Source organism: Mustelus asterias, chromosome 13 (assembly GCF_964213995.1).
Source record: "Mustelus asterias chromosome 13, sMusAst1.hap1.1, whole genome shotgun sequence".
Taxonomy (NCBI): domain Eukaryota; kingdom Metazoa; phylum Chordata; class Chondrichthyes; order Carcharhiniformes; family Triakidae; genus Mustelus; species Mustelus asterias.
The window spans coordinates 57553876-57570591 of NC_135813.1; the positions used below are offsets into that span (position 1 = coordinate 57553876).

General features: G+C 46.7%; 1 protein-coding gene across 4 annotated transcripts in view; it reads right to left on the reverse strand.

The window, feature by feature from the left end:
* The window catches only part of depdc5 (DEP domain containing 5, GATOR1 subcomplex subunit), a 192754-nt gene that overhangs the window by 143871 nt on the left and 32167 nt on the right, over window positions 1-16716 (reverse strand). For all 4 annotated transcript variants that reach the window (XM_078226820.1, XM_078226821.1, XM_078226819.1 and 1 more), the window contains exons 12-15: window positions 14815-14918; window positions 10893-10967; window positions 9875-10009; window positions 957-1018 (exon numbers count right to left, since the gene is read on the reverse strand). In XM_078226820.1, the coding sequence (XP_078082946.1) occupies window positions 957-1018; window positions 9875-10009; window positions 10893-10967; window positions 14815-14918 (376 nt within the window). The remainder of the gene's footprint in view (window positions 1-956; window positions 1019-9874; window positions 10010-10892; window positions 10968-14814; window positions 14919-16716) is intronic.

The following is a 16716-nucleotide window of genomic DNA, read 5'->3' on the forward strand; positions in this document are numbered from 1 at the left end:
TGGGAGGAAACCAGAGCACCCGGAGGAAACCCACACAGACACGAGGAGAATGTGCAAACTCCACACAGACAGTGACCAGCAGAACCCCAATCCATCACGCAAACCAGCCTCCCATCCTTGACTCTGTCTACACTTCCCGCTGCCTCGGCAAAACAATCAGCATAATTAAGGACTCCACGCACCCCGGACATTCCATCTTCCACCTTCTTCTGTTGGGAGAAAGATACGAAAGTCTGAAGTCATGTACCAACCGACTCAAGAACAACTTCTTCCCTGCTGCTTTTGAATGGACCTGCCTCGCACTAAGTTGATCTTTCTCTACACCCTAGCTATAACTGTAACACTACATTCTGCACTCTCTCCTTTCCTTCTCAATGAATGGTATTTTTTGTCTGTAAAGCGCGCAAAAAAACAATACTTTTCACTATATACTCATACATGTGACAATAATAAATCAAATCAAATCAGAACAGGCTTTGGGGGTTGAATGGCTGTTCCTATAACAGATGCATTCTTCAGATGTTGTGCACGAGTAGTTTCTATTTGGCTGATATGAAGTGGATCTCTGTAAAGGCACATCTCATTTGCTGAACTGAAGAAAAGAAGTCCATGTAGACAAGAGCCAAGGTTGAGGTGCGACCTGCAGCCGGTTAATTGTTGATGTATTCCCAGCAAAAAGCATCGGGTGGTCTCCAAATGTTTGCTCAGCCAGGCCAGTGACAGGCTTACTCCCTCTGAACACCCACTCCATCATCACCAGATCACACGGCCGATTCACAAACTGAAATTCTCACCTATAAACTGGGTCAGCGATTGTTCTCGAGTTGCTGTTTTGCTGCACTATTTTATCAGACTGAATTTGAAACTTTCACAGGTTTCTGAACCATTTTGATCATGTGTGTCTCTTTAAACAGGTGTACCCACAGTTACAGGCCGAGTCTCTCAGCTTTGCTTACCTTAAACAATGGTACAGCGTGGAGGGGCTGTTCGCCCATACACACCAGGTCACCACCAATACCTGCAGAAAGGAAATCACTGCTTTAAAAAAAATCAGAAACTAACAGCTTTGCTTAAAAAAACATGTTCTTCATTCTTAGTCTAATAGAGGCTTAGGCCCAAATCTTTGCAATAACATTAAGCCTCTCCAACAATAAACAGAAAATGCTGGAAAATCTCAACAGGTCTGGCAGCATCTATGGAGAGAGAATAGAGCCAGCATTTCAAGTCTGGATGACCTTTCATCAGAGCCTCTCCATCCTGCTAAAAAAGGCAGAAATGTCCAATAAGGTCCTGCCTCCAAACATGGTACTTCCTGTTTTCACATGGGGATGGAGGGGCGTTGATGGGAGATCTTGGTAGCTCAGGAGTGTGAAACACCAAGTGTACAGAGTAGGCCAGGTACGATCAGGTCTGGACATTGTGAATTTGTTGGAAGGGTAAGATATATCTTTGGTTGTGGTCCTGGGTCACCTTTTAAAGGGTGTGTGTGTGTGTGTGTGGGGGGGGGGGGGGGGGGGGGTCAGGTGCCCTTTGTTAAAAGTAATCATGAAATGTGCAAAAAAAGTGCATAAACTCATTCACTGTCATGCTCATTGGAACTGGCAACAGAGCTATCATAATAAACTGTCAAAACTGCAAAAACCATCTGTCAAGAGGACTTGTCAAACATGTCGAGGGAAATTGTCAAAAGCACTTGTTAAAGGCAGCTGTCAAAGTGTCATTGGCATTTAAAAGTCCTGCCTTTTAAATATTTGAAAAAAAATGTCTTTAAATCATTGCTCACTATTTCACCCTGTCGAGTGACATAAGCTGGAGAGCTTCTATTATTGGATTACTGGTACAGGACTGATTTCACAAATATTCATTATCAAGTTTGTTTGCCCAATCCAAGTGGTTATATACACTTTGAAATGGGACTATGAATTCCGGTGCTTGTTGCTAAAAGGGATTATACAGTTGAATGAAATGTCTGTTGTTTGAAGGCTTTAGGTAGCTGAAGGAATATAAATGCAATAAATGGGTTTTTAGGAACATGGATTTTTTTTCAATATAGTGAAGTCTGCAGTAGACACTCATAGAATCATAGAAACCCTACAGTGCAGAAGGAGGCCATTCGGCCCATCGAGTCTGCACCGACCACAATCCCACCCAGGCCCTACCCCCACATATTTACCCGCTAATCCCTCTAACCTATGCATCTCAGGACTCTAAGGGACAATTTTTAACCTGGCCAATCAACCTAACCCACACATCTTTGGACTGTGGGAGGAAACCGGAGCACCCGGAGGAAACCCACGCAGACACGAGGAGAATGTGCAAACTCCACACAGACAGTGACCTGAGCCAGGAATCGAACCCGGGACCCTGGAGCTGTGAAGCAGCAGTGCTAACCACTGTGCTACCGTGCCACTCGGAACTTTATTTTATCTTATTTCTGCGTGGATCCCGAGGTCTGCGTGGTGGATGTTGGGTGAGTTGCCATGGTAGATGGGGGTACATAGGCGGTCATGAGTTGGCATTGGGATTATAAAGGGCCATGGGGGATGGATATGGGGCATAGATTGGCATGGAGGATATAAGGAACCATGGGGGGGGGGGGGGGGGTGAGTGGAGGGGCATAGGTTGGCAAGGATGGAACATGGGGAGCCTTTGAGAGAGTGGTGAGGGATGTTTTATGTTCTATTTATTTTAAATTTTGGACACAGTATCACCCACCCAACAAATTACCAGCATTGCTGAGGTGCTGGCCCGTGGGAGCGGCACTGAATCCCCAGAGGATAAAATGTTGGAGGGCAGCCAGGATTGTGTTAGAATGGTCAAATCTAGGAGGCGAGAAAAGCACAGGTGAGGGTTTCAGCAGCAGAGAGCTGAGGCAGACACCAAGGTGGGTGATGTTGCAGAAGTTGGAAGCTGGCAGTTTTAACAATGGCACGAATCTTGTGGTTGAAAGTTCATTTCGGGGTCAAGTATGACCCCAAGGTGGAGAACAGTTTTGTTCTGATTCAGGCAGCTGCCAGGGAGAGGGACAGAGTCAGCAGCTAGGGAACGGAGTTTGGAGTGGGAATCCGAGGCAATGACTTCAATATTCTCAATGTTTAATTGGAGGAAATTTCTGCTCATTCAGTGCTGGATGTTGGACAAGTTTAAACAAATTGGAGGGAGCTGGAGAGGAGGTGGTGAAGTAGAGTTGAGTGTCATCAGTGTACATGTGAAAACTAACTGTTTTTGGATGACGTCGTCAAGGGATAACTTGTGGAGTGGTCCATAGATAAATCTTTTGGGGACATCAAAGGTAAGCAGACAGGAATGGAACGAGCAGCATTGGACGGAGATTCTCTGGCTACAATAAGGTGGGTCAGAATGAAAGCACTGGTTGGATAGCGGAAGGGTACTGAGGGAGGATGGTCAAAGGCAGCAGACAGGTTGAGAAGGAAGGATGAGGAAAGGTAGTTTATCTTTGTCAGTCACAGAGCTATCACTGATGACTTGAATGTTACGGTTCTGTGACGTGGGTAGAAAGTCAATTGGACAGATTCAAAAACCGAGTTCTGGGAAAAATGCACATGCATTTGGGTGGCAACAGCACGTTCAAGGACTTGAGGGGAAAGAAGGTTTGGAGTTGAGGCGATTGTTCGCAAGGGTGGAAGGGCCAAGGAATGGTTTTATGAGGAGATGGATGGTGACAGCATATTTGAAGGAGAAAGAGGCTAAACCTCAGCAGAGAGCCATTGTCACCAAACATAGCAGCCAGGAAGGGAAGTTAGGTCGTCAATAGTTTAGTGACAATTGGGTCGAGAGAGCAGAAAATGAATCTCATGGACAAGATGATCTCAGATTGGAGAGAAACTAGAGAAGGAAATGAGTTTGAGGCTAGAATTGGGAGAGTGGGGGAGCCTGAAAGGAAATTATACCCAGTAGGCACAGGAAAGAGAGGGATATGACAGATGCAGCCAGACGGTTTGAACCTTGGTGACAAACAGATCACGAGCATATGATACATATATCCGACTCTCAGCCGTTTCTCATGCATGGCCTGGACAGAAAGGGGCTGCCGAGATTGCTAGTTCCTTTCCTCCTCTTCCAGCAGCTTGTTCCACTCTGCGTGGCCTCCGCTCATTCTCCCAGTCGCCATTATTCTAAGGGCAAGGCCTACTGGGGCATCCATGATTGGCTTAGAATCATAAAATCATTGAATCCATACAGTGCAGAAGGCGGCCATTCGGCCCATCAAGTCTGCACCGACCACAATCCCACACAGGCCCTATTCAGGTAACCCCACATAATTACCCTAGCTAGTCCCCCTGGCACTAAGGGGAAATTTATCACGGCCAATCAACCTAACCTGCACATCACCTCTGGGCAGCGGAGTGAGCAGGTAGCAGAGTGAGAGCTGAAGGGCTTTGGCTCAACGGGTTTAGGAGGAAACGGGCGAGGGAGGGTAGGTTTCTCAACTTTAAATCTTAGTTCTTTCCGTGTGGAATCTGAGGAAAAGGGGCTTTATGAATGTGAGGCCGGTTTGCTGTTCTCAGTGCCGGATGTGGGAGGTCATGGAGTCTCCTAGTCTCCAGAAGTGCATATCTGCGCTGGGTGCGTCGAGCTGCAGCTCCTAAGGGACCGAGTTAGGGAACTGGAGCTGCAGCTTGAGGACATTCGTCTGGTCAGGGAAAACGAGGTGATAGATAGGAGTTATAGGCAGGTGGTCACACCGGGGCCATAAGAAGCAGGCAAGTGGGTCAGTCAGGAAAGGGAAAGGTCAGGTGGTAGAGAGTACCCCAGTGGTTGTGCCCCTTAAAAATAAGTACTCTTGTTTGAGTACCGTTGGGGTGGACAGCCCACCTGGTGGAAGCCACAGTGGTCGTGCCTCCGGTGCTGAGTCCGGCCTTGTAGCACAGAAGGGTAAGGAAAGGAGGAGGAAGGCAGTGGTGATAGGGGACTCTACAGTGAGGGGGTCAGACAGACATTTTTGTGGAGGAAATCGAGAAACGCGGATGGTGGTTTGCCTCCCTGGTGCCAGGATCAGGGATGTTTCTGACCGTATCCAAGAAATCCTGAAGTGGGAGGGAGAGGAGACAGAGGTCGTGGTGCATACTGGTACCACTGACATAGTAAGAAGTTTAACAACACCAGGTTAAAGTCCAACAGGTTTATTTGGTAGCAAAAGCCACACAAGCTTTCGGAGCTCCAAGCCCCTTCTTCAGGTGAGTGCACTCACCTGAAGAAGGGGCTTGGAGGTCTGAAAGCTTGTGTGGCTTTTGCTACCAAATAAACCTGTTGGACTTTAACCTGGTGTTGTTAAACTTCTTACTGTGTTTACCCCAGTCCAACGCCGGCATCTCCACATCATGACCACTGACATAGGCAGGGAAGGGGAAGGGGTTATGAAAGGAGTATATAGGAAGTTAGGTAGGGAGTTAAGAAGAAGGAACGCAAAGGTAGTAATCTCGGGATTGCTGCCTGTGCCACGGGACAGTGAGGGAAGGGACGGAATAAGGTGGAGGATAAATGCGTGGCTGAGGGGTTGGAGCAGGGGTCAGGGATTCAGGTTCCTGGATCATTGGGACCTCTTTAGGGGCAGGTGCGACCTGTACAAAAAGGACGGGTTTCACTTAAATCCCAGGGGGACCAATACCCTGGCGGGAAGGTTTGCTAAGGCTACTGGGGAGTGTTTAAACAAGAATGGTTGGGGGGGGTGGGAATCAAAATGAGGTGACTGGGAGAGAGGAGGTTAGCTTAAAAATAAAAGGGGCTTGTAGATGGTGTCAGAGGGAGGATAGGCAGGTGACGGAGAAGGGGAGCGCTCAGACCGAAGGGTTGAGATGTGTGTATTTTAATGCAAGGAGTGTAGTGAACAAAATGGATGAGCTGAGTGTGGATCACTACTTGGAAATAGGATGTGGTGGCCATTACAGAGACTTGGTTATCTCAGGGACAGGACTGGATACTTCAAGTGCCGGGTTTCAGATGTTTCAGGAGGGACAGGGAAGGAGGCAAAAGAGGTGGGGGAGTGGCACTGTTGATCATGGATAGTGTCACGGCTGTAGAAAAGATGGATGCCACAGAGGGATTGTCTACGGAATCTCTGTGGGTGGAGGTTCGCAACAGGAAGGGGCCAATAACTTTACTGGGTGTTTTCTATAGGCCGCCCAATAGTAGCAGGGATGTGGAGAAGCAGATTGGGAAGCAGATCCTGGAGAGATGTGATAATAACAAAGTGGTCGTGATGGGAGATTTTAATTTCCCAAATATCGATTGGAATATCCCTAGGGTAAGGGGTTTAGATGGGGAGGAGTTTGTTAGGTGTGTTCAGGAGGGCCTCTTGATACAGTATGTGGATAAGCCTACAAGAGAAGAGGCTGTACTTGATTTGGTATTAGGGAATGAACCTGGGCAGGTGTCAGATCTCTCAGTGGGAGAGCATTTTGGGGATAGTGATCATAACTCTATCTACTTTACATTAGCATTGGAGAGAGATAGGATCAGTCAAGCTAGGAAAGTGTTTATTTGGAGTAAGGGCAATTATGAGGCTATTAGGCAGGAAATTAGAGGCATAAATTGGAAGGAGGTTTTCTCAGGGACATGTACAGAAGAAATGTGGCAAATTTTCAAGGAAAATTTGTCTGGAGTTCTACACAGCAACGTTCCAATGAGACAGGGGAGTTATGGTAGGTTACAGGAACCATGGTGCACGAAAGCTGTAACAAATTTAGTCAAGAAGAAAAGAAAAGCTTACAAAAGGTTCAGGGAGCTAGGTAATGTTAGAAATCTAGAAGAGTATACGACTAGTAGGAAGGAACTTAAGAGGGAAATTAGAAGAGCAAGAAGGGGTCATGAGAAGGCCTTGGCAGACAAGATAAAGGAAAACCCCAAGGCATTCTACAAGTATGTTAAGAGCAAGAAGATAAGATGTGAAGGAGTAGGACCTATCAAATGTGACGGTGGGAAAGTCTGTATAGAACCAGTAGAAATAGCAGAGGTACTCAATGAATACTTGGCTTCAGTATTCACAGTGGAAAAGGATCTTGGTAGTTGCAGCACAGACTTGCACTGGACTGAGAAGATTGAGCATGTGGACATTAGGGGAGAGGATGTGTTGGAGCTTTTGAAAAGCATCAAGTTAGATAAATCGCCGGGACCGGATGGGCTGTACTCCAGGTTACTGTGGGAGGCGAGGGAAGAGATTGCTGAGCCTCTGGCGATGATCTTTGTGTCATCAATGGAGACGGGAGAGGTTCCGGAGGATTGGAGGATTGTGGATGTGGTTCCATTATTCAAGAAAGGGAGAAGACATAGCCCGGGAAATTATAGACCAGTGAGTCTAGCCTCAGTGGTTGGTAAGTTGATGGAGAAGATCCTGACAGGCAGGATTTATGAACATCTGGAGAGGAATAGTATGATCAGAAATAGCCAGCACAGCTTTGTCCAAGGCAGATCATGCCTTACAAGCCTAATTGAATTTTTTGAAGATGTAACTAGACACACAGACGAGGGAAGAGCGGTAGATGTAGTTTATATGGATTTCAGCAAGGCGTTTGATAAGGTGCCCCATGCAAGGCTTATTGAGAAAGTGAAGGGGCATGGGATACAAGGAGACATTGCTTTGTGGATTCAGAACTGGCTTGCCCACAGAAGGCAAAGAGTGGTTGTAGATGGGTCTTTTTCAGCATGGAGGTCGGTCACCAGTGGAGTGCCCCGGGGATCTGTTCTGGGACCCTTGCTCTTTGTGATTTTTATAAATGACCTGGATGAGGAAGTGGAAGGATGGGTTGGCAAGTTTGCTGATGACACAAAGGTTGGTGGTGTTGTGGATAGTGTAGAGGGATGTCAGCAGTTGCAACGAGACATAGATAAGATGCAAGACTGGGCGGAGAAGTGGCAGATGGACTTCAACCCAGATAAGTGTGTGGTGGTTCATTTTGACAGGTCAAATAGGATGAAAGAATATAATATTAAGGGTAAGACGCTTGGCAGTGTGGAAGATCAGAAGGATCTTGGGGTCCGGGTTCATAGGACACTCAAAGCAGCGTCGCAAGTAGAGGCTGTAATTAAGAGGGCGTATGGAATACTGGCCTTCATCAATAGAGGAATTGAGTTTAAAAATCGGGAGATAATGCTGCAGCTGTATAGGACCCTGGTCAGACCCCACCTGGAGTACTGTGCCCAGTTCTGGTCGCCTCATTACAGAAAGGATGTGGAAGCCATAGAAAGGGTGCAGAGGAGATTTTCAAGGACGTTGCCTGGACTAGATGGCATGCCTTATGAGGATAGGTTGAGAGAGCTAGGTCTTTTCTCCTTGGAGAGGCGAAGGATGAGAGGTGACCTGATAGAGGTGTATAAGATGTTGAGAGGTAGTGATAGAGTGGATTCTCAGAGGCTTTTACCAAGGGCTGGAATGGTTGCCACAAGAGGTCACAGGTTTAGGGTGCTGGGGAGTAGGTACAGAGGAGATGTCAGGGGTAAGTTTTTTCACTCAGAGGGTGGTGGGTGCGTGGAATCAGTTGCCGGTAGTGGTGGTGGAGGCGGATTCGATAGGGTCTTTTAAGAGACTTTTGGATAAGTTCATGGAAGTTAGTAAGATAGAGGGTTATAGGTAAGCCTAGTAGGTAGGGACATGTTCGGCGCAACTTGTGGGCCGAAGGGCCTGTTTGTGCTGTAGCTTTTCTATGTTCGATGTTCTATCTTTGGAGCGTGGCAGGAAACCGGAGCACCTGGAGGAAACCCACGCAGACACGGGGAGAACGTGCAGACTCCACACAGACAGTGACCCAAGCCGGGAATTGAACCCAGGTCCCTGGCGCTGTGAGGCAGCAGACCTCACCATTGCACCACCGTGCCGCCCCGTGACTTGTGCAGAAACCTTATATCAGGAAAAGCTCCTTCAGCACCTACTACACCCCTCCATGCAGACCTGCGCAACTTGAAAGAACCAAAGAAACTTGTGGAATCGTGCAAACAGCTGAAGAAATGAACCAGCGGCCAATCTGTAAATAGTTGGCCCCTTTTAAATAGCAATGGAAGGGCTGTCTCTCCTGCTACTTAACATGTATTAGTTGTGTGAGGTTGAGGGGATGCTGGCAGGAGAGTTCTGCTTAAATTAAGTTACTGAGCAGCCAACGCTTCTTATCAAATTTTGTCTATCTTGCCAGTGATTGCTGGAAGCTTTGTCGCACCTAAACTGCAGCTTTCTGAATGCATTTTGTCTTCATTTCTTGAATCCAATTTCCCTGCCATTCTCCGAACTCCCATCCAATGAAAAGAGAACGGTTTTGACTGCATAATGCCCTGCCCTGTCATATTTCAATATGTCATCTGCTTCCAGTTATCAGTTACTGGTCGGACAGCATGAGAACATCCAGGGATTTGTCAGGAGGATTGTACAGAAAGAGAATCTATTTGCGTCCAAAAAGACACAACGTCAAATCAGCATTGCATACTGATTTGGGGGGGGGCGGGGGGGGGGGGGCGGGGGGGGGGGGTGCTCTGAGTGTGCCATTATCTTCAGCAAGGTGGCACCCAGCAGAGTGTGTATGTGTACATCGGATGTCATTTTGGTTTTTAAAGTGTACACATACATCTTCAAACAACAGATGCAGCAGCTGTACATCTCTCTACCCTGTCTCCTCCTGTCACACATTATCCCGATCGGACGGGATACACACCATTGTAGATTCAATTGATGTTGCTTTGCCCTTCCCCACACAGCCTGCGCAGCAATCAGACACGTTCGTTAACTCTAAAGCTGCAGTTTCTGTCCAATTGACATACCAATCCCTGCCTCGCACCCCACCCTCCACTCCCCCCAACCTATACCCGCCCCTCCACCCTACACCCAACCCCCCACCCACCCTTAAAAACATTCCACGTGATCGAAGCTTACCGTTGTCGATCATCCGTTGTTTGGTGAGAATCATTAACAATCGGTCAGCTTCAAATACTCCCACCCCCGGTGTGATCACCACAGACATCTGGCCGGTTCGGTCAAAGTTTCTGTTGATGTAATGCTTGTCAAACACTACAAAAAAGAAAGAAATATTTTATATAAACACCCAAAAAAGTCTTTGTAGGAGATCAACATACAGCCACACGTTAAGTTGGTTTTGCTTGAATTGTGCCTTTGAGGCTGGCAGTTGGTGGCTCAATGGGCTAACACACACTGTGCTGGGATCCAGCTTCACACTGCTTCTTAATGATGGTACATGACAGTGGGAGCACTCCAACTGTGTGGGAAGAACAGGAGGATAGCCAGTTACAAGTGATAGCACGTCTCTCTTCCCAGTGTGTTGGGTTCCTATGTCGATTACATCTGAGATTGGAAATACTACTTTGACCCAGATAGCCTCTACCGCCATCTTCACAACCCCACTTAAAGAGCCCAGAATAGCCAACATTAACTCTTGGTCACATCCACAATTGAAGGCTGTGTAAATCCCTGAGTTTCACAGAAGAGGATTTTCACATCTGGGTTATCATCATCACAAACAGACCGAGAATAATGGAATATTGTTTTTTCTCCAATTCATATTGAGCACAGATCCATGGGTGACAGCAGCCCTCTTGTTTGTCATGTACGTGGGCTCCGAGAGAGAGGGTGGGAGAGCTATTTAACACCAGGGATAGGAGGAAAAGGATGGCATTAGGCCCCTGTCCAGAGCTGCTCCTCTTACTGCCTCCTGTGGCAGACACTGGACAGCCATCAGGGTGGGATAACTGACTCATGTCTCCCTCGTCAGTCCAGGGACACAAAGTTGCAGTGCCTGTGATCAGCCAGGTTGCACAGACTCAGAGTTCACCTGGACTATTGTAGTCTTTCAGGGTCAGAGCCGCAGCTGTCAGTGTCACGGGGACAAGCTGGTTAACGTCACCCTTTATGAATCAAGCCACACACGGGTACGTACCATTAAAGGAGAGGTTGATAGCCTCCAAATAGTTTCCTTGGGCCGCTGTAGAGTTCTGTCCACGTGGAAAACCATCTAGGAAAGGAAGGAAAGCAGCAGCACAGTTTGTACAATGGCAAAGCTTTTAGTGTGTTACAGTTCCATCAACGACCATTCACTCTGCAGTCACAAGCTAAATCCATAGAACCATAGAAAAGTTAAAGCACATCTTGTCCATGCCAGCTCCAGAACACCCTTTCTAATCCCACCTTCCTGCATCCGGCCCATAGCCCTTTCGCTTACAGCACCTGAGGTGCAGATCCAGATACTTTTAAAAAAGAGTTTAGGATCTCTGCCTCCACTACCAACTCGGGCAGTGAATTCCAGACACCCACCACCACCCTTTGCTTATAAAAGTTCTTCCTCATGTCCCCTCTACACCTACTCTCACTTAGCTTGTATCTATGTTCCTGGTTCTCGAATTCTCCACCAAGGGAAACAATTTTATCCTATCCACTCTATCTCTTCCCTCATAATTTTGTACACCTTTATTGAGTCATCCCTCAGCCTTCTTTGTTCCAAGGAAAATCACCCGAAGCTATCTAATCTCTCCCCAGAGCTACCATCCTTTGATACTGGTGTTGATAGCACTTATCAACATGCAGTGATTGGGTGGAAACCCAACTTTACTTTTAACTGGGAGTATGACAAGAGTGCTGACTTCGGAGCTGTAAATTGAATAGAACTGGAAGCAGCAAGATAATGCAGAAGGGATGGATATCGCTGACAGCTCCTAGACCACAGCACCGTGGGTTGTAGCTCAGATAACACCAAGGAGAGCAGAGCCCACCATCTGCAATGGGCTCACAAGGAGCCTGAGTAAATCAGCCTGCCTGCACAGACTGGCAATGCAGCTCCCCTAGCCTCAGGGGAAGCGGTTACAACACCCAGAAACAAAGATTCTCAAATTATACACTGAAAACACCACTCTCTGTCCAAACTTACGGACATGGACAAAACTAGGAAAACTTCCCGTGCTTGCTTACTGAACGCCACATCCCCCCGCCCCCCCACCCATCCCCTTCTGCAAACACTCATCTCCTGCCGGGGAAACCAGGTTGTACTCTGGTATCTCACTCATGTGGCAATAGGTCAAGTGTGAAGCGCCACAGTGGACTGTCAGCAAATGTTCTGACTGCAGGGAAACAGGTTTGGTCCAGCATGTAGCACTGCTGACTCTGTCAGAAGGTCATGGATTTAAAGGCAACATTTTCCAGAAATTCAAACACAATGCAGACTGACCTATATGCTGCGGTGCAGCGCTGAGGGAGTGAAGCACTGCCGATGGTTCCATCTCTCGGACGGACTTTAAACTCTCTAAAAGCTCGTTGCCCTAATCTTGCTGAGGGACAATCAAGTTCTCCTCGGTAACCCTGCTGATATTTACCCATCAATGAATGTCATGAAATCTATTGCCAGGTCATTATCTCATGACTGTTTGTGGGATCATGCTGTGCACAAATTTGCTGCTACATTTGCAATAATGACTACACTCCAAAGATACTTAACTGGTTGCAAAGTACTTGGGGGTGTCTCCAGGCTGTGACAAACACGATATAAATGGAAATCTTTATTTTCATTTTACAATCTGGAAAAGAATACAATCCTGTCCTCAAATAACAGACAAACATACAAACCTGGAGCAGCAACAGGCCCTTTAAGCCTGCTCTGTCATTTAATAAAATCATGGCAATCCAGATTGGAGACTCCACATCCCCGTCCACCCCTGAACCCTTTTGTCAGTCAAAAATCTACCTAACTCAGCCTTAAAAATATCCAATGACCCAGCCTCCATTGCTCTCTGGGGAAAATAATTCCACTGACTAATAACCCTGAGTGAAAAAACCTTCCACATGAAATGGGAAACCCTCTATTTTTAAACCTCGCCCCCAAGTTCCAGATTCCCCCAGAGGAGGAAACGTCCTCATAACATCGACCTAGTTAAGCCCCCTCAGAATGGACCCAGCTGAAAATGTCTGCAACGTTCCTCAGGGTCGCCAGTTTGGACGTTCTTTCTGTCTTTGCAGAATTATGATTTCAATTCTGGTTCTTTTGTTGGGACTTCACCCTTCCCCCAGATTTGGGAACAATAGGCGGAGCCTCGTCCGAAGCCTGTATCCCATTAACCATTCCACTGGGGCAATTCCTGTCATTGCGTGAGGGGTAGTCCGGTAGTTGAATAGAAATCATTCTCTATGGATGCTGAGAGTTGTTTCTTCTTGATGTGGAGATGCCGGCGTTGGACTGGGGTAAGCACAATAAGAAGTTTCACAACACCAGGTTAAAGTCCAACAGGTTTATTTGGCAGCACTAGCTTTCGGTGCCCCAAGCCCCTTCTTCAGGCGAGTGAGGACTCGTGTTCACAAACAGGGCGTATAAAGACACAAACTCAATTTACAAGATAATGGGTGGAATGCGAGTCTTTACAGGTAATCAAGTCTTAAAGGTACAGACAATGCGAGTGGAAAGAGGGTTAAGCACAGGTTAAAGAGATGTGTATTGTCTCCGGACAGGACAGTTAGTGAGATTTTGCAAGTCCAGGCAAGTCGTGGGGGTTACAAATAGTGTGACATGAACCCAAGATCCCGGTTGAGGCCGTCCTCATGTGTGTGGAACTTGGCTATCAGTCTCTGCTCAGCGACTCTGAGTTGTCGTGTGTCGTGAAGGCCGCCTTGGAGAACGTTTACCCGAAGATCAGAGGCTGAATGCCCGTGACTGCTGAAGTGTTCCCCGATTGGAAGGTAACACTCCTGCCTGGTGATTGTTGAATGGTGTTCATTCATTCGTTGTCGTAGCGTCTGCATGGTCACACAACCCTGCCACAGCAACCTCTGCAAGACGTGCCGGATCATCGACACGGTTGCCATCATCTCACGTGAGAACACCATCCACCAGGTACACGGTACATACTCTTGCAACTCGGCCAACGTTGTCTACCTGATACGCTGGAGGAAAGGATGTCCCAAGGCATGGTACATTGGGGAGACATTGCAGACGCTACGACAACGGATGAATGAACACCGCTCGACAATCACCAGGCAAGACTGTTCTCTTCCTGTTGGGGAACACTTCAGCGGTCACGGGCATTCGGCCTCTGATCTTCAGGTAAGCGTTCTTCAAGGCGGCCTTCACGACACACGACAGCGCAGAGTCGCTGAGCAGAGACTGATAGCCAAGTTCCACACACGAGGACGGCCTCAACCGGGATCTTGGGTTCATGTCACACTATCTATAACCCCCACGACTTGCCTGGACTTGCAAAATCTCACTAACTTTCCTGTCTGGAAACAATACACATCTCTTTAACCTGTGCTTAATGCTCTCTCCACTCACATTGTCTGTACCTTTAAGACTTGATTAGCTGTAAAGACTCACATTCCAATCATTATTCATGTTTATTGAGTTTGTGTCTTTGTGCCCTGTTTGTGATCAGAACTCTCACCCACCTGACGAAGGGACAGCCAGTTCCGAAAGCTAGTGGTGTTTGCTACAAATAAACCTGTTGGACTTTAACCTGGTGTTGTGAGAATTCTTACTGTGCTTACCCCAGTCCAACGCCGGCATCTCCACATAATAAATACTGGCCAGCCAACGACGACATGTCCCATAAATGATTTTTTTTAAAAATCAAAGCGTGCACTTGCTGAAACCCTCAGCTTGGTGAGAACCCAACGCCACCCTCACACGACACACAGGCAAGATAAGACAAGCCAGGACTTGAGGAAAGAAATTTTCAAGCGCAGGAATGGTAATTTGCAATCTTGGATCACTCGACATTCTAACCAAAAGTAATCTGTCGGCCACAGAGACCGGACCTCAAAATATTCCCAGTGTGGACTGTACAACATCTTCCCCACTTTCATATAGTTACTGTCAGATATACCTGCTTCCTGCAACCGCACCAGCACAGGATACTGAATGAAAAGCTTTTTAATTGTTGTGAGTAGTGAAGTCCACTCTTCCCGTCTTTCATTCTGGACAACGCCTCTGCGGAAACAAAAACGATCGGAAAACAAAGGAAGATCATCAGTCCCGATTTCGGCCTGCTGATTTTGTAGGTCATTTAGACCAAGGATTAAATTGATATATTTCTACAAAAAGTGCCGACCCTCCCGTGGAAATAAACAGCTGGGTCCGATGAAAAACGTAGCCAGCGATTAGCTAGCTAGTGGACAACATTTATATACAGCCTGATGTTGACTTCTATCAGCAGTCTGTTTCGTGAGAGCTGGCGTAATTCAAAGCTCCGAGTTAAATCATGTGCCACAATTGTTCTAGTCTCTGTAGATCTCCAAGTTCATAAGTGAAAATATTAAATTTATTAATGAAGTTGATGCAATCAGCCCCACGGCATTGGTGTCTTCTTACTGCTGTTTAACAGCATTACATCATGCACAGCAAACTCTGGGGACTGCTCAAAGGAAAGTTATGAAAGGGTTTTCCATTCGACTTCCCTTTTATTCAAGAGCATAAGCATTCTCGGTGTTTTGGTTCAGTGGGCTACATTGGGTTACTCTATACCTTACACCTGTGCTGAAACTAGATCTTACCTAGGTCAACAAAAGAGGGATTACAATTGCCTTCAGGAGAGGCAATGGCCTAGTGGTATTATCACCAGACTATTAATCCAGAAAATCAGCTAATGTTCTGGGGATCTTCGAATCTCGCCACGGCAGATGGTGAAATTTGAATTCAATAAAAAATATCTGAATTTAAGAATCTACTGATGACCATGAAACCATTGTCGATTGTCGGAAAAACCCATCTGGTTCACTACTTTAAACTTTACTGTCCTTTAGGGAAGGAAATCTGCCATCCTTACCTGGTCGTTGCCTACATGCGACTCCAGAGCCACAACAATGTGACTCTCAATTGCCCTCTGAAATGCCCTAGCAAGCCACTCAATTCAAGGACAACTAGGGATGGGTAGTAAATGCTGGCCAGCCAGCGACGCCCATGTCCCATGAGTGAATAAATTAAATGAAGTGGCTGAGAGTTTTTTGACCTGTGGGGGTTTTATAGCTGAACCTGCTCATGTCCAAGTCAGTCAGGTATTTTTGTTTGACCCCCTCCAGTGTGGGATGTTGAACCCATTTATAACACGCAAACCAACCCTGACCTTTCTTTCATTCATTCATGGGACATGAACGGACGAATGCCCAGCCCTGAGTCAACCACATTGCTGTGGCTCTGGAGTCACATGTAGGCCAAACTGGGTAAGAATGGCAGATTTCCTTCCCTAAAGGACATTAGTGAACCAGATGGGTTTTTACAACAATCGACAATGGTTTCAAGGTCATCCGTAGACTTTTAATTCCAGATTTTCATAGAATTCAAATTTTACCATCTGCCATTTTGATTTGATTTGTCACATGTATTGGGATAGAGAGAAAAGTATTGTTTCTTGCACACTATGCAGACAAAATATACCATTCATAGAGTACATCGGGGAGAAGGAGAGGAGAGAGTGCAGAATGTAGTGTTACAGTCATAGCTAGGGTGTAGAGAAAGACCAACTTAATATAAAGTAGGTCCCCAGAGCATTACCCTGGGTCTCTGGATTACTAGTCTGACAACAATACAACTGCAGCACTGCATCCCCTAACTTAGCACAAGGCTAACTCAACACCAACTCAAATCAAGGATTCTGATTCTCTAACTCAATTTGCTTCTAAAAATGGTGGATAAGTTGGCAACATGAGACTGAACTGGCAGCAAAAATTAAACCTCTTGTTCCTTTTAGTTTCTGAGAGCAGTTCCTTACTGCTGGCTTGGAGTTCTGTCC